The 19,015-nt window shown below is 35.3% G+C and overlaps 1 protein-coding gene across 12 annotated transcripts in view; it reads left to right on the top strand.

Moving 5' to 3' along the window:
* The window catches only part of CREM (cAMP responsive element modulator), a 135,224-nt gene extending 116,451 nt beyond the window's left edge, over positions 1 to 18,773 (top strand). For 3 of the 12 annotated variants that reach the window (XM_006871232.1, XM_006871237.1, XM_006871235.1), the window contains 2 exons: positions 13,342 to 13,498; positions 18,264 to 18,408. In XM_006871232.1, the coding sequence (XP_006871294.1) occupies positions 13,342 to 13,498; positions 18,264 to 18,408 (302 nt within the window). Of the gene's footprint in view, positions 1 to 4,414; positions 4,495 to 9,058; positions 9,095 to 13,341; positions 13,499 to 17,854 lie in introns of those variants that run through there. The other 9 variants (XM_006871233.1, XM_006871230.1, XM_006871239.1 and 6 more) reach the window with 8 other exon arrangements.
* Positions 18,774 to 19,015: the final 242 nt, after the last annotated feature.

Raw genomic sequence — 19,015 nt, 5'->3', positions numbered from 1 at the left:
GACTTAAGTATTCAGTCCATGAGAAATCAAAATTGTTGTGTGTTTTTTTCCCTACCCACCCAGCTTTTACACTCAAGTGAAAACTGCTTTTTAAAAGTTGCTGATGTTTCTTTAGACCTTTCTCTTTGAATTCTGAGGTACCCATTCTAGTTCTGACAGTATGAAATAAAACAGTTGGAATATATCACTAAACTGATGTTGTTGTTATTGTTGTTGTTATGTGCCATCGAGTCGGTTCCGACCCATAGCGACCCTGTATAGGGTTTCCGAGGGTGTAAATCTTTACGGGAGTAGAAAGCCTCATCTTTCTCCTGCGGAGCGGCTGGTAGTTTCGAACCGCTGACCTTAAGGTTCGCAGCCCGATTCGTAACCACTACGCTACCAGAGCTCCTTTAGGGTTCCCTAATTTCATGACTCCGAGGAGCCCTGGTAAGACAGTAGTTATGCACTTGGTTGTTTAGCTAAAGGGTGAACTCACCAGCTGCTCTGCAGGAAAAGTTATGGTTGTCCACGACTGAAGAGTACAGCCGTGGAAACCCTATGGAGCACTTCTACTTCGTCCTGTAGATTTGGGATGAGATGGACTCTACTGCAGTGGGTTGAGATTTCAGTTAAATTTGAATTATACATTATTGTAATTACATTCAGCTTTGCTTATGATGACTATAGCAAAACACTGAATCCACTGTTTTCAAGTTGATTCTAACTCTGTCTTATAGTAACCCATAAGACAGAGTTGAACCGGTCCATCGGATTCCAAGGTAGTTAATCTTTATGGAAATCTCCTATTGAGTGACTGGTGTATTTGAACCACTCACCTTTCGGTTAGCAGCTGAGCATTTTTAACTACAGCACCATCAGAGCTTCTTCCAGTCGCACTAATAGGTGTGTTTAATACAACTTTCAAAAATCTGTTAATCTTTATGGAAATCTCCTATTGAGTGACTGGTGTATTTGAACCACTCACCTTTCGGTTAGCAGCTGAGCATTTTTAACTACAGCACCATCAGAGCTTCTTCCAGTCGCACTAATAGGTGTGTTTAATACAACTTTCAAAAATCTGTTTTAATTTAATTTTATTTCTCTTTAATTCTATTTGCTTACTAATTTTAAGATTTTTTTTTTTTTTTTTTAGTTAAACATCCTATGTATGGAAGAAAGTAGATTTTTAATTGGTAAATCTTTTAATAATAAGCTTCAATCTTGTGTATTTTGGGGGCTAGTATAAAATTAAAGTATATGAAGAACTTAAATGGTGGCATTTTAGAATAAAAAATGCATAGTACTTACCCAGTACTTTTAATGTTTTTTAAAAAAAACCACCTATTATATTTCCCTCATGTGCATGGACCTTATACGTTTAAGTAAACCATCTTAAAGAATAATCATTTCTTATCAATTTACCTTTTTTCATGGAAAATCTATCACAAACTTGATTCTTTAGCAGCAAGGGGAACTTAAAGCATTATTCTGTTTACACAGATGATACAGACATAAAGTTTGTGTTTTGGGGGGTTTATTTAAGAAATGTTTTTCTCCTATAAGTCAGAAAGATATTTATCTACATTATCTTCTATTAGCTTCCTAGGTTTATCTTTCACATTTAAATTTTTACTTTAGCTAGGATCCATCTCTGTATGTAGTGCTTGTTTTGAAGCCGGCTGCCCCTTTGTAATAGTTTGTCCTTTCTCCTTGAATTTATGGAATAACCTTAATTCGAAGTAGGCTAGCACATGTACTTGCCTCTCTCTCAGAACTCAGTTCTGTAACATTGTCCATTTTTCTTTATGTTTGTCGTACTGTTATTTCCTGGGACAAATTCCTTTTCTCTGTCTTTACATTTTATTTTTAGCGCTGATTTAGGTATTTATGAACTATCTTTCATATGCATTTTGGAATAAGTTGAGTTTCTACAAAGTTTTTAAATAATAGTAAAAGAAAACCAGAAGTGAACTTGAGTTTTGGATTAATATGGGGAGGATTAATTAGGAATAATTTTGAATTAGTTTATGGATTAATTTAGGGAGATTGTAGTGTTTATAATGTTAAATTGACCTATTCAAAAACATTGAATGTCTCTTCATGTATTCAGATCTTATTTTAACAGTTTAATATTGTTCTCTATAGAGGTCTTGCATATTCTTTGTTTTGTTCATTCCTAAACGCTTAATGTTTTTTTATTGTAGTTATGAATGGTACGTTGTCTGTTGCATATTCTTATTAGTTATTGATGGCATAGAGAAATGTTATTGATTTTAAGTTGATGCTATCTATATCTATTAACCTTGCTAAACCCATCTAATATTCTGTTGATTATCTGTGAATCAATCTGTGATAATACTATGTGAATATTTACATCATATACAAATGATGATATTTTGTTTCTTGCCTTTCAATCTGTAATTCTTTTCCTTTTTCTTAACTCCATTCCCCCTCTCTTTTTCTCTTTCTAATAGTGGCCCAGAGCTCCAGTTTTCTGTTAAACACAGCAAGAGTAATGAGCTTTTTGCCCTATCTTACTGAACTCAAAGAGATTGTTTACTTCCTATCCACCTTCCACTCTGTCATCACAAATCAAGGTCACATCCATTTCATTGATGGGTTGTCAAGCCTAAACTTGGCTGATCCTTCTAAGTGTTGGACATTGTTGACTGCTGCTTCTTTCCCCTCTTTAGTACTGCAGTCTCTTGTTTGCTCTCTCAGATATCTCTTTTACTCTTCTTTGCTGTACTACTTTCCCTGTGCCTACCTCCTAGACAATTAACCACCAATATTACATGTGTTTCTTCAGTTCAGTATATTTCTAAAATGAGCTGCTAATTGTACCAGCTTCTCCTGCTCAGAGCCCTTCAGTAAGTACCTATAACTGCTAGACAAAGTTCAAAATCCTTAGCATGGCTCGCTTGCCTGCTTAGTGTAGGCTGGTGTGTGCTGAACTTCTTTGATTTCTTCTTCCCTTCTCTCTTGACCTTCATATGAGGCTATTTGCTGGGACTGAAACGCTGTCCTCAAGTTTATGTAGTTTTCGTGCCTCATCTTCCATATCACTTCTTCCAGGAAGACTTCCTTGATCTTCCAAATCTGGTGAGGCATCCCTGGTGAATTAATTCCCTTCTTTAGGCAACTTGTACACTGTATTGTGGCCCTGTCCTGTTCTAGATGGTAAGTTCTGATTGGACATGCAAAGGGTATTTATTGTATTTATCTTTGTTTTCAGGGTACCTAGGACAGTCCTTGACATATGGTAAATGCTCAGTGAACATTTTATGAATGAAAGTGAAATCCTTTTCCTGTATGGTAATATGTTATTATTTCCAAATGCTGGTTAACTGAGTTTAACTGGTCCGAGGGAGTCTATTAAAACTTTACTGATGGTAAAGTCACTAAGCAACCAACCTCCTCTTTTCTTTCCTTCCTTTACCCTTTCTTTACACTACAAAAAGTTTGTGGACAAACAGAATTAGAAGATAATGGAGTTTTCCCACAAAATTCTTGTACTTATTAAGCACCTGAATACCAATTTAGAGAAATGTTAAGATAAAAATCATTTTGAGCTTTATGAAATTTGAAATAAATTTACTAGTAGCAGTTGTAGTTTATGATTTTTTTTAAATCACAAAACTCTTTTCAAGGGTCTTTAATAAGATAGTGTATTAGATTGAACCACATGCAATTACTGTTTTATAGGCCAAAAAAGATTGAGTGCTAGAATCTCATATGGTTCAATCTAATATTTAATAAAGAATGCTATAGAATATAATTTTTCATTGGCACAGCTTTTTATTTTTTTAATTGTGTACACCCTTCTAGTGAAATTCAAACCCACCAGCTGCTCCTCAGAAACCTTATACAGGGTCACTATGAGTCAGAACCGACTCAATGGCACTTAACAACATATCACTATAGGAACAGCTGGATTTTACAGTGTGTTATCAGATGGTCCAGCAAATAAAAATCATTTAAATGAGCAAAGTTGGCTAGTAGTTTTTGATTAATGAATAGAAATGTATATAAAATACCTTAAGGCTTTCTGTGGTGATTGTCAATTTTTTAATCTCCCACATTTAAATCTCATTTTTATCTCCTCTTCTTAGTTATGAACAATCTGTGGTGTTTTTTTCCTCCGATGTTTACCTAGAAACCTTAGACCCAACAATAACAAAGTAGCCTCATTAGAAACAGCCATGTTACTCCTATTGCTCATGAGGCATTTTTGTCAGAGTCAGTCTCCACAGAGTCTATGCAACAGTGAGAAACAAGAACATTAAAATAGTTTGTCCTGAGAATTTTTATAGGCTTTGGTTTCAGTGAGCTCTTGTGTGACAGAGAAAATTGATTGCAGTGATAGGCTAGTGATGTCACTGTGATGTCAATACCTCCTACTTACCCTGTACATACTTGCTAGTTGGAACATTTTATGTTAAACCGTGATAAGGGAAACAAGACAACTCCGTATGCAGAAGCCTATCATGGCTGTAACTGGAGATGAAACTGGTAAGAATTTTAAAGAGGGATCTTAATTCTGCAGATTTTTGTTTTTAAGTTCTTGAAAAGAAATTATTATCATGTCTGGAGTGTTTCTAGAAGTGGTGATACTCAGGTAGTAGTAAGTAGTTTCTTTTAATTTCTTCCTCAATATCTTCAGCTCGCTCTGCTAAGGAATCTTAGTGTAATTACTTCTTAGTTTAGAGCTATACTGCTTACTTACCCTGGCAACAATCTGCCTTTCTCTATCTAGCGGGTGTTCGCTCTCCAACTCGTATTTTCCTCCCCCCTCTTACTCCTCCCCCTCTGCTATACCACTCTACTAAAATAAGCTGTTACTTCATCTGCAACCTGTTGCAAATACTGCCCGCCTACAAATACATACTGTTCAAGTTGTTTAAAAAACAAAAATAAAGCTTCCGATTTGATTGCTTGTGTACAGATGCAGCTCCAAACAGAATAGGAAAAGCCCGCGGGTTGTGGATGTTTGTGTGCCTACTTGTTTCTTTCCTCCTGTATTTAAAATGGTCTGTTCCTCTGCTAATTGAGTTCAAAGGGCTGACGTCATTACATTTCCTGGAATCGTGTTTCAGCAGGGAAGTGGAAAAGTTAAACTCCAAGGGAGCTGCACATTGACGTCAGCTCCGAGTCATGCTGTGATTTAGTCAGTTCCTTTTTGTTTTGTCAAGAGCTACTGACAGATTTAGAGCCATTGCACTGCCTCTATCTCCAAGATCGCTCTTACACCGAATAGCTTTTTCTTGTAAACCTCATTTTGTTCACATTTTTGTGGAGGTAAGTAGCTGCTTGAGAGGGCACCTTTCCTGAACCTGTAATGCTTTGCCCGAGTAGGAAGGAATGAGTGCTGCCTGACCAGTGTCTAGGATAAGGTTGAGCCTCCTGAGAAGCAGTCCCACACGTGCCTGTGTGAGAAGTTGTCAACGTACGTCGCTGGAGGTTTTCCTTTACCTTTAATTAGCTACCGAAGTACCGAAGTAATTCAGAGCGCTCTCTAGTGCTCAGCCAGGGAAGTGCTTGTCTCTTCATTGTTCCCTCAGTGCCTGGGATTTCAGTTTGTAATCTGTACTTCTGTACCTGGTTTAATTTTCATAGTAATTTTTCAGATAGGGATTTTGAAAGACTTTAATGGCTAATGCCCTTTATGTGGCTGCACATTGTGTATTTAGTGGTGTCTTGTAGAATTCAGTTGAATTCAGTATGAATGCATGATTCTCAACAGTTTAACCACAATTAAAGCTCTTCTGAGTTAGTGAATCTTACTTAGTCGTCTTCCTGGATGGAACACTCGATTATCTTGATCATTCATAAATGCAACATTTAACAAGCAAGTCAAATTTTTATTAAAATATATTTTTTAATTGCCTTGCGGAGGTTTTTTTTTTTTTTTCTCACAGGAGCGTTTTAGTGACGTTATGCAGATTGTATAGATGGCAGCAGCTCTCAGTGTACTGGTTTATTATAGGATATAAATAATCTAAAACACTGGATGTCATATGATTCTTAGGAACAAAAGGTACTTTTCTGTAGTTATTTATTTTCTAAAAACTACTGTAAGTTTATACTTGAATTTGCCTTTTCTAAACCTTTAAGTCCAAGTCACCACTTTAAATAGCATGAGAGAGAATCATAACAAAGTAAAATAAAGTAACTTTGAGAATGTTTGTAAATGAAACTTGAAGGTAAAATTTGTATGAAAATTTTACCATGGCTTGTAAATAAATGATCTTTTTAATACATTAGATGTTTATGGAATGAACATAGCATCAATGAAGAGTTTTTGGTTTTCCCAATCAGTTTTATCAATAATGCTGATACTTCATTTACTCTCTTCAATGTTAAACTTTCAAAATGCTGAAACAACTTTTTAAAACCTAGTCGTGCTCACAGAATCATTGCTATTTGGAAATGAAAATTATTTCCTTGTTTTTATTGTTTTAAAGAACCAAAATAACACAGGATTAAAGGGGCTTTTTCTCAGCCATGGTGAAGCAGCTTTAGGATCTAGGCCTTGGATTCTCATTTCTGGGCTAACCAGGTGGATTGATCTAGATTAGTGGCTTGCAAATTTGTTGACCATGGCAATAGAACCGTGTGTGTGTGTGTGTGTGTGTGTGTGTGTGTGTACCCTGTGTTTAGTATATAAAGCAAACAAGTACATAGCCTTAACTTTATATCATATATTCATCCTTTTCTTTCCTTCCTTCTTTCTTCCTTCCTGTTCTTGAACCATCAAATGGATTTTCTGACCTACTAATGATTTACAAGTTAATAGTTTTAAAAACTCTGATCTAAAACAAAATGAGGCTTCCTACAAAACGGTGCATTTATCTACAGGGTCATAGAATCCATTATGAAAAGTGAGTTGATGTGGTTTATAGGATTATATTATTCTGTTAAGTATAGTTTAGATTTTTGTTAAACAATTATTCATAGGCGGATTGTTCATAGCCGAATTGTATTAGGAGTGTAACTACATGTATTAGATTTTGAGTTTTAATATGTTGCATTTAGCCTGGATTTCTGAATTATTGAAAACATATCCCAAGTTTAGAAAATAATATCTTAGTTAATATTTTGATGCATAATAGCAAGGATACATGTACCTTTTGTGAAAGGAACTACTGGAAATGATTTTTATGTGGGAAATTTCTGCTAAGAGAAGGAATGGTTCAGATAGGGTTATAATGGCTTCTTGAAGCATGTTCTAGAAATGAAAAGCAATCACTTGTTTCAGTAAATCTCCAAATCCTACAGATGATTTACTGGGATTGGCATTATGCTATTTCCCCACCATTTTTGAAGAAAAAACTGAATGAAATATTGTTTGAGATAAATGTTTCTCTTTGTGCTGTTTTATTTGTCTGTGTTGATATGTAGTCCAGCAAAATAATCATGGTAATGCTTTGCATTTATTTAACCCTTAAAATTAAAAAATACTACATGTCCATATAAACATGAATCCAAACTGTGGTAAGTGCTATCAAGGAAACTAAGAGGGAAGGGACAGTGAGAGACCAATAGAAAGCAGATAATAAGAGCGTCACGTATCTGGGAGGGCCTCTCTGCGGAAACCGTATTTAAAAACACGAAGAGGAGAACTTTACATACATCTTTACTGATACACACAAGGCACGTATGGTGCTCGTTTTACATAAAACTAAATACGAATCAGTGGTAAAGAACTATTAAGTGTAGAGTGGTTTGGATTCTTCAGCCTCCTTGTCGGAATCTGGTCTCGCTCTACCTATCACATTACTTCTCAACAGTCACGTGGTACTCATAAGTTACTACTATGTAAGACGAGCTCGAAGAGCTTCTCATACACTGTTGGTAATACAGAGTTAGCAGTATTTGAGCAAAATGAATATTAATATTAATTCTTCACTAGAATTATTAGTGAATATTTATCTTCACTCTAGAATATTAATCTTCACTCAGTGCAATAGAGCATATAATTATTAATTAAATTAATATTTAATTAATTAAATGTAAATATAACTTCCCATCTTATATAGTTTTGACTCAAAAGTTTTTATTTCAACGACTCAGACAAGTCGTAACTTAGAAATACTGAATGACTTAATTCTATGCCGTCTATTTGTTATGGTGTAATAAAATTTTTAAATTTCAGTGCTATAGGTCAGTGCTTAAATAGTCAATTTTATGTAGGATTTCTTTTTCTTAGAGAAAAAGGAACAATGGATAAGTGGGAATTTGGGGCAGTATGGGACATGGCAGTTGTAAGTCTGATTTCGATCTTAGGGTACTGGTATGGTACTAGGGATGGAGAGAACCAAAAACAAGAATGGAGTTAGTAGCTTATTCGTGGAGCTAGAGAGAAAAGTTCTAAGTATGACTTCCGGGTTATATCTATTGCTTACTTAAGTGCATTTAGGATTAGTGGCACGTTGTAAAATGTCATATGAAGGTAGGAACTTCATATATAAAAACGTTTTTATTCAGTCCTACAGAACTCTCAAAATATAAACAACCCAATCAAATCACCATCGTTTGGGGTTTTGATCAGTTTGTTTCACTTTGGATGTTATCAAGATCGGCGTTTGGCTGGGTTTCTTACTCCTTTTGGTATTGCTTACTTTTGAACCTGTGGGGTTTTTAGTTTTCTTATTACATGCTCATCAGACTGGTATAATTTGGTAACTTGTGATTCTCCCCCTTTGAGATTATATTTTAAATGATTATACATATGGAAAAGGATATTTTATCTTTAATTAATTTATGATCTGAAGTAATATGACAAAATATAAATGTTAAAAGTTTCTTAGTAGCCATATTTTTGAACAATTCTATTACCCAAGTTTGTTAGAAGGAAAACTCTAGGGGAAAATATATTTATGGATGTTATTTTAACTAATATAAAGTATAAGCATAATTTGGAACATTGTCTTTCAGAACTTAAGGAAGGGAAGAGGAAGGGAACTAACATATGCTGAATGCCTACCATTGTGCCAGGCACTGTGCTAGACACTTTGACATACATTACAGGGTTTATTGTGAGTATTAAATGAGATAATGTATCCCCATTTTACAGATGAGGAAACTGAACTTGCCCCAAGTCACATGGCTGGTAAGTGACAGAGCTGAAGCAGAACCCAGACTCCAAATCCCATGCTTTTTCTGCTGTATTGTGTTTAAAGCTTGCAAAGAGAGGTATGAAGTAATGACTGGACTCAAGAGTTCTAGGCATTTTCTTTTCCCACAAAATATTTTAATTTTTTTTTTAAATATTAGCACATAAGGTTTGAAACATTAAAATTAAAACTCTTCTGCTTCTTCAGTGCTAGATTAGATGGAATAGTATCAAGAAAGTCCAGTTTGAGTAAATACAGAACATCTTGTAAAGCTTTCATGTCTTAACGTTAAAGACTTAAAAACTTAGCATTAATTATGTAAGTCCATAAGAAAGACAAGGAGCCCTGGTGGCATAGTTGGTTACACATTGAATTGCTAACTGCAAGGTCAGCAGTTCCAGCCCACCAGTCGTTCCTTGGTAGAATGATGAGGCTTTCTGCTCCCATAAAGATTTACAGCTTCGGAAACCCTAGCGAACAGCTGTACTCTGCTCCGTGGGTTGCTTTGAGTTGGAATCAATTTGGCAGTGCGTATGAGACTGCTTGTTTTGTTCATATATGCATTCCAAATGACTTAGGAGCTTATGCAAAACTCCAGCATGTTCAAAATTTACATGGCAGTGTACACACAATTTTCTTATTATCTCTCTCCTATCATTTTTAAACCCCAATGATGACTCATTGATTTTTAGCGATAGTTTGTTCAATGAAATGTTAAACTAAAAAATAACAGGATACTTTTAGTTGTTAGTTGGAACAAGAACTTGCCTTTATAAGAGTACAGGATAAGAACATGATACTAGAGATTGCAGGGTGGTTCTTTCAACTGGGAACCATAGGGAGCTGATCTTCACACTTCATGCATATTATTGGAAACTGAAGTTAACTCAGATAAACTTTTTCTAACTTGTTTAAAAAATAAAACTTTCCAAAATTTGGATTTCATCAAAACAAGATTCTCTTTGCCCATATCTTTTTTCATAAACTTTAAAAATAAGACCATATTTGAATATATGGAATTTATCAATAGATATTTATTCAGTGGCCATAAGAATTATACCATCATAAAGATTATTTGGGATATTACAGACATTAATACAAATTTATCCTATTACATAAATTTTACACTAATTTGTACTGATTCCTATTTTGGCTTAAGCTAATTAATCAATTTTTTATTTTTATTGGAGGAAATAAAATGAATATATGCTATGTCTGAAAACAGTAATAAAGCCCAATTTTTTATCTAACATTCTTGAACTAATACATCTGAATGTATCATTTCCTTTCAAGTTATCACTTTTAAAGTGGGATATTTTTTTCTGAGCCATTGCTGAAAATGTTTTAAAAATGTTTATTTTAGACTGGCCGTGGTACATTCTTTTTATTATCTTCCATGGCACCAAAATTTAGTTCCATGAAGGTGGTTTCAGTTTTGGGAAGTAGGCAACAAGTTGTTTAGAACAATTTCTAGTAATAGAAGACCAGTGAATGAACTTTATTCCTCTTCTGTGAGGTGTTCTCACCTACCCCTGTCTTTTCTCTCCCCTCCTCCCTCCATCTGTACTCTTAAACTATCTTGTATATCACATAAACACTGTGCTCTAACTGGGACAGAAAATAGCAAGTGTGTTTAAACTAGCGAGAAGGAGTATGGTGAGCCCCCCTGTATGCCTCTCTGTTAATTCTGTTGTACTTCTTTGTAAAGTCATGTTTTGATTAGAAGGAACAGCTTGACACCAAGGTCTGCAGGCTGCCAGCAAATGTCAGCACAGTGACATGTACAATTCTTACTCATCACTGTGGGTGTTCCAATTTTAGAAAGCCTGCTAACTTCCAGCTGTTCTGCTGTTTCAACCTTTAATATCCCATAACCTTCTTTCCTGGATGTGGGTAAAGAGAAAAGCAGGAAGAATACATTACTACTCTACTCAACAATAGGAATGTGATTAAGATATTTAACAAGCAAATGCTTAATAAGTTAACAGTTGATGACTTTGTTTTTAAATTGCCTTAATTATTTCAAAACTAAAGGAGCCCTGAGAGTGTAGAGGGTTACAAACTGGGCTACTAACTGCAGGGTCAGTTGTTTGGTTTGAATCAACCACCGCTCTGCTCGATAAAGATGAGGCTTTCCGCTCCATTAAAGACTTACAGCCTCAGAAACCCTATACAGGGTCATTCTGAGGCAGAACTGACTCGGTGGCATACAAACACTACCCAACCATTTCAAAACTAACATGTAATGAGACATCTGCGTGTACAGTATTTTCAGTAGTCACAAAATTAAACTGAGAACTGTATCCAAGTTCATTAATAGAAATTTTGCTGATGGTCACTGTATTTCATACAGTTGCTATTTATTACCCTTGTTTTCAAAATTAAGTAAGAAAGGAAGAGGAAGTGTAATTTTATCAAGGTGTTGTTGTTAAGAGCCATCGAGTCGATCCCGACCCATAGCGACCCTGTGTAGGGTTTCCAAAGAGCAGTTGGTGGTCTTATTAATCTTCTGAGGACCCTCCTTTAAATAATCTTTTCGCAAAGATTATTTATTATCTTTTTTGTTACTTACTTTATTAGTATTATTGTCTTTCTTATTACTTTATTTTCACCACATTTTTCAGCACTCAGGGGAAAAAAAAAACTGGTATAAACCAGATAGAGCCTATATAGAAAGTTCATTTTTACTTTAATTAAAAAAAAAAAAAACTATTAGGCGATTTAAGTGAAAATGATTTTGCCTCCCATTTGGGTAAAATTTCATGTCTTACTCATGAAATGATGCTGTCTTTCATATTTTAATTAGCATTTGATTCAGACCGGTTTTTATAGGTTGTAATAACATATGTGTGTTGTTGTCAAGTGCCATCAAGTCGGTGCCAACTCATAGCAACCCTATATGTGTGTATGTGTGTGTGTATACATATATTATATACCTTTTTCTTACATTTAGCTTTGAGAGAGTTTAATGTAGTATCTCATTAGAGTGTCAAATTAAACTGGACAGTAAGTTCTCAAAGTTGAAGTGTTGGCAGTTGAACCATTCCATTACTCAAACCTATCTGTCTCTTCAAGGAAGCTCTTTTTATTGCAGTAGATTGACAAATTTTGAATATAAATTAAGAAATTGTAAATACTTATATTTTGTATTCAATTTGAATACTAAAAGATTTTTTCCCGATGTATACAGCTAAAACACATTTAGCACTTAATTCAAATTGAATACAAATAAAATATTTTAGCTGTATGATTTATACAATAATTTGAAGAAACATTTTTTTTAAATGAATACATAGGAATGTATTAGTGTCCCAAGAAACCTAAGGAAAACAAAAATTACCTTTCTTCAGAGAAACCAGCTTTAAGGAGAACTTTGGTGTTTAATTTTTGGTTTTGTTTTTGCCTGAAAATCTAGTAAGCTAGATGCCTTCCAGTGCCTCAGTCATTTTCTTGGAATGGGTTTGACCTTGAAGAGATTCAGGAACTGGTTGAGACACAATTTAGGCTATTGGAAAATCTCTTAACTAGAATATTCCAAGAATGAAGATGCTCTGCTTACTTGAATGTTTTTCAGTGGCGTGTTATAGCCAGTTCCTACTGGCATGCTAGAACCGATGGTTACATTTTCAGGATCTTTGTAAGCTTGGTGGGTAAAACAGTCATTATTAAAAATTGAACAGGTCTGCTTAACAAATAAATTACACTAAAAAACACATTAACAGATACATAAAAGTCCTGTTTTCTAATTGTTTCCTCTATACTCTTGAGGTTACTCCTCTCTCGTCTGCATGGTGTGCTACTTAACGCACATCTCTTCCCAGCTGTACAGTTAGTGACACCACATTGGTACCTGGAAATTGGCCATGGAAAAGTGGCATCTGCTACAGATGGGGTCTTTTCCTCCCAGAGAGCTGGCTGTTAAACATTGATCAGCTCACCACTGATTTTAAACTAAATGAACTTCCAGCTGAAAATCCTCTACTTCTAGTCTTTGATAAAAGCCAAAAGGACTTTGGTCATTTTTCTACTTTACATGTGTAGAGCATACTGAATGTCATTGTTCCCAGTACTGGTGATCTGTGCTACCTCAGATTGCTATAACGCTTCAGTATATTGATCTAAACATGAACAAGATCACCTCTTAGGTCATCCAAAAGAATTATGTTACTTCCAGGTCAGTGTTATGTCAAACATCAAATTGTCAATTATTTATATACGCTTGTAATATTTTATTTCATTGCAGCCGCCACTGGTGACATGCCAACTTACCAGATCCGAGCGCCTACTACGGCCTTGCCACAGGGAGTAGTGATGGCTACTTCACCAGGGAGCTTGCACAGTCCCCAGCAGCTAGCAGAAGAAGCAACACGCAAACGAGAGCTGAGGCTAATGAAGAACAGGTACACTTTCTCACTCGAAATCAGCAACCAGTTATAGGACACAGACTACAATACTGTTTTTAAAAAGATTCAGCTTTTCCTAAGCTATTTCTTCCATGGGAAGTGTTATGTAACATTTTACATAGGTTTATTTTTGCTCAACATGTGATGTTAACTAGTTGGGTTCTTAGCCATTAAACTCTATATATTTCATCAGCAGAAAGGACACTATTGTTTGTTGTAAGTGTAATTAATATCCAGTAATTACAGGAATTCTTTTTTAAATGATGATGAAAGGACTTTGTTACAAATATTTATTTTGTATATCATACTTATGTTGAGATGTAGTTAATAAATATAACCTTTTAACTCTTGATGCGCAAAGTAAGTATAAATTAAGCTCTTATAGTGTATATATTTCCAGTCTGTTCTCCCTCATTTCTCTCTCCTTCTTACTCCATATCTATGTAGTTGTATTGTTTAAAACCATAGTATATTACAAAATATTCTGTTTTTTGAAATTCTTTTTTTAAAATTTGACTTGCAAGTTATTTCTTGATTTAGTTTTTATTATGGTGAATAAGTGCAAATTAATCTGATTTTCAAAATGAACAGAATTGGTCTAAGTTTCACTAGCAGTCTGACCACCGTATTTCTAAATGTTAAATAGTATCAGTGCAAGAAGACAAAAAAAATCAGATGGGATGGTGGGCTTGTCTGTGATCGCGACCACCAGGTAGCAATCAATTGGTTGAACTCCTGGGGTGACACTGTAGAATCGCCCTGGACTGCAAACTACGAGGTCAGCAGTTCAAACCGACCAGTTGCTCCTCAGAAACCCTAAAAGGATCTCTGTGAGTTGGAACTGACTTCACAATACTTAACAATGACAATGACAAGCACCCTTGTTAATCTAGAAATTGTGGCCTTTGAGTCTCTGAAATTTAGACATGATTGTTGATTTCATCCCTTCCCTTTTTAACGAAGTAGGAACCAGAAGGAGCTATATTCAGCTTGCTGAGGTCACAATTTGGTATGTTAGAGGAATTCTTAAGCTGACTGTCTTATCCAAGCTTATTAGATCACAAACCATCTTTAAGATATACACATCTTTATCAGCAGCTGTTCTGTGTTCTCTAAGCTTTGCTAGATTCATACTCTTCATTGTCAGTACGGTGCTCCGAATTCCTGAAGGGCTGAAAGGGTGGAGCGCACACAGTGTCTTAGTAGTTTTATATAAATCTTGATACCAAAGTTTCATCAGATGGAAGCATATGAGTACTTTCAAATGGCACTATAAGAAACCTCACGGGCAATTAATTTAATTGCCTCTCTGGTTATAGAACGTACACTGTGAAGTTCAGTTTACAAATATAAAATGTGACAGTCATGAAAACTGTAAAATTGCTCACTGATGTCTTATTCTCCCAATGAAAATGAAAAGGAAGATCTTGGAAGTAGCTCTCTTATTTCCCTTTTGTTATTTTTCTCCACTCATATTTAAAAATTTTTGTCAGTAGAACTACCAGAATGAAATAGATAACATATTAGGCAGTGGGTTCCTGTAAACTACAGATAGCATTTGAGATTTGAAAAAAGTAATAGACTACCAATAAGTTTATTTATATTAATTTTATTTTAGCTACAAATAACCAGAAGTCTAGAAATTACAGGCTACAATTTGTACATAGTTTTTTGGTCATAGCTGGTCTAGCAGTAGGTGTAGTCAGAACAGAGGCTCAATGTTGTCATCAGGGTTCCAGGTTCCCCTCTTCCTGCTCTGGCTTCTTCAGCATGTGCTATTCATTCCTATGATCACAGCATGGCTGCTACATCTCCAGACATTGCATCACACCAGAAGAAAGGTGAAAGACTAGAGCTGTAAGTTGCCACTGGCTGAGTCTGGCCCTTCAGAAAATCTGTCCTCCCAGCGCCTTTCACCTACATTTCATTGGCTTGGACTAGTTCTCTAGTCCCTAGGGATACCTAGAAGGTATATTTTACCTTTCTGATCTTGAGTTCAGAGCAGAACAAGAGAAAAGTAGATTGTAAATGGCAACTAGGTTGCTTAATATCTCTTGAGTAGTTACTGTTTGCAAGTTTTAAGTGTTTATTTTTTATGGTGCCTTTAAATCTCATATGAGAATAGGTCCTGCTTTACAGATGAGGAACTGAGGTTTAGAGAGTTTTAAGGAATAAGTTGCTTAAGATCACATAGTCTAAACTGAACAGAGCTAAGATATGCAATCAAGCAATCTTTATTCCAGAACCTGGCCACTGCAGTATTACGAAAGTCACCTCACAATAGGTCTGCATGTAAGCTTCAGATTTAACTTCATGGCAAGTATTTATGTTTTTCTTAATAATGCTGCTAAAAGCCTGTTATGTATGTACCTCTCTTATTCATTGGCTGACATTTATGATAGATACCTCATTATACCCCTACCAATCCAGTAACAATTTTTATTTCTTAATGGCCATCTCAGCTTTTCCTCTTTCCATGCTGAGAATATGTCCAGACAAGCGCTAGGCCTGAATATTGAGCTATTAATAGAAGAGACAGGTGTTTTCCATAGCTGAGCATTATTTAGGAAAGTTTCCATGTAGTGGAATGATCACTAAATCTGTGTACTTACAACATTTTGACCCTAGTCACATGCCCATGCACACGCACACACACAAATGTTTAAATTAAGAATTAAGGATGTTTACAGTAATCAGTTGGGAAAATAAAAATTTAAAAGTTAACCACCTTATCATACTGTATTAGATATTTAAAACTTCATCTAATGGAAACTTTTTGGTAAAATGACTACCTTCTTTTACTCTTTAGCATTTATTGTAATGATTAATCATGAAAGACTTGATACTCATACGTGAATTTTAGTTGTAGAAGAGAATTTATTATCTTCCCAAATTGGCAAATTAGAAATGTGCTAGAGTTTATTGTTAACTTTTCCCCATGCATCCTGTAGCTTAATCGGTCTTTTTATTAGATTTAGTTATTCACCTCTATTTTGTTTTTGTTAGTTGCAAAGCTCACAGGGCGAATGTATTGTTCTTGTCCTGGACGTGTAAGGGTTGATCTTTTCCTGCAGTTCATAAGGATTTCAAGGTCTCTTTCTGCTTTCCTATATAGAAAACATCCAGTTGGTAGTGGGAGTCACCCATCCTAAAAATAAAAGAATTAGCCAAATCTGTTGTATGTTTCCTCCTTGGTTCAGGATTGCAGCAATGCTAACTGGCATTATAGTAACCGGTTACTGTAGAAACACAATACTATTTTTGTTAAAGCATAAAGTTGAATTACACTGTCTATTTCATTGTGGACTTTTTTGATGGCTTTAGCTAGTGATTGGTAACCAGTGCACCCCCAAAGAAAGTTACTCTTGAATACTCCAAAATAAAGCTGTTATCAGAGGGTTTGTTTGAGGGAGGAGTTCATTGAAGTAGCTGCCACCACCCTCCCTCCCCCAATAGGCAAGGAAAAATGTTGGCTATATTCATTCACTGTCTTTTTAGTGGTGTTCTGCATGAAAATTACTAACTCAACTCATCCATGTATTTGTGTTTGTTACTTTGGCTGCTGTTGTGTTCTTTGTTTGGGGTTTACCTACAGTGCTTTAAAATTCCATGTGTTTGATGTTAAATGTACGCCATTAGAGAATCATCTTGAAATATACTTTTGTGTTCTTCAGTAACTTCCTTTTCATTATTTCAATTTGGGTTTGTATTATCTGTATTATTGTATTGTATTGTGTGTGTGCCTGCCTTCTCTTTCTTTCAATTCAGAACCAATGTCCACTTTATTTGGGCTTATGAAAATTTGCCTTTTTTATTGCTTGTTATATTCATATGTGGTGCATTTTCTGGTCAGTAAACTGTTTCCTATAGTAATGACTGATCCTGTTTGTTTTATTGAGATTTAGTCAGAACAATAAAAGTCTCCAATATTGACATTTATGCTTTCTGAGGATTAAGCCTTCTGGTCATCTTTTCATCAACTACAGTTGAATTCATTGTAATGGAATTATGTAGCTTTTATTAGACAAAAATAATTTAAAGGATAAAAATAATTTAAACTGAAAGGATCTCTAAATGTTTTTGTAGACATTCTACTTGGGGCTGTGTTCTTACTCTTTTGGATTGCTGAACACAGTTGATTGATCTGGCCATTGTTAGGAATATGTGCACTGAGAAAATACCATTTGAGATGAATTCTGGGCAAACTGTGCTCACAACATGTTCCTGGTGTCTTACAAAAAGTCATGTGTTTGGTTATGGCTGTTGCCTTCGGGTGGGGACAGAAGTTCATTGAGCCACTCTGGACTGTGCTGGGAGTTGTTCCTGTAGTCATTTGCCTTGTGTTGGTTCCAGGGAAGCTGCCCGGGAGTGTCGCAGGAAGAAGAAAGAATATGTCAAATGTCTTGAAAATCGTGTGGCTGTGCTTGAAAACCAAAACAAGACTCTCATTGAGGAACTCAAGGCCCTCAAAGATCTTTATTGCCATAAAGCAGAGTAACTGTCTTTAGCTTGGACCTTGTTTACTATGAACTCTAATCAAGGCAGGAGATGCAGTAATTCTACTAATTGCCATGTGGACTTTTGGAAGGGACACTTGTGACCCTTAAGAATCCAGTTTGGCTTAGTGTTTGAAATTGAATTGGGAATGTTGTTCCAAGATTTGGAATGCAACCATGATCACATTTACCAAGCTTACTTCAATCTGTTTGTCAATAGCATGCACAAAATGTTTTGTTTGCCCTTTTGCTTCTACTTTTTTCAGGGAAGCTGCAAAAGAATGTCGACGTGGAAAGAAAGAATATGTAAAATGTCTGGAGAGTCGAGTTGCAGTGCTGGAAGTTCAGAACAAGAAGCTTATAGAGGAACTTGAAACCTTGGAAGACATTTGCTCTCCCAAAACAGATTAGTAGAAATTTTTAACTATGAATTGATTACAACATGTACAGTTGCTTTTGAAGGCAATACATTATATAGCCGGCAAGAATTGTGGCTTTTTTTCCTTTTGTATCATTCATCGTATTCTCTAATCTCTAACATTCCTAAAATGCTTCACTGTACTTAGTTGACTGTTAACTGTAGCTTCTATTTTTTTAAAAAGAGACAAACTGTAAAAAACAACAAAAAAAAGAATGTAACAGATTGTTAAAATGCACATTTGTAAGACTTGTTCTAATGCCACATGTTTTGCAGTTCCTAATCTCTGTGTCATGGATAGTGTCCTATGCAATAAAATATTTTGCAGGTCTTCAAAAATCATTTTAGGGAAGGATGATCAAAGATAACACATCTAGCAGTACAATAAAAGTAACCATAAAAAGAAAAAATACCTCAGGAAAGAATTAAAAGAAAGTCTAATTACATGCCTATAGGAGAACAGTAGCCTAAAGATGAATTTATGGCATTTGCAATTTTTATATTAGTTTATATGTAAAGAAAAAATATTGTATTGCTATTCTTGAATGCCACAGTTAAAGAGAGTTTTTAATAGAACCATGTTGGTTGTACTTTGTAGTG

The sequence above is a fragment of the Chrysochloris asiatica genome, unplaced genomic scaffold (genome assembly GCF_000296735.1).
Source record: "Chrysochloris asiatica unplaced genomic scaffold, ChrAsi1.0 scaffold00164, whole genome shotgun sequence".
Taxonomy (NCBI): domain Eukaryota; kingdom Metazoa; phylum Chordata; class Mammalia; order Afrosoricida; family Chrysochloridae; genus Chrysochloris; species Chrysochloris asiatica.
The sequence above is the reverse complement of the archived record's forward strand: the minus strand, read 5'-3'. Positions and strand labels throughout refer to the sequence as shown.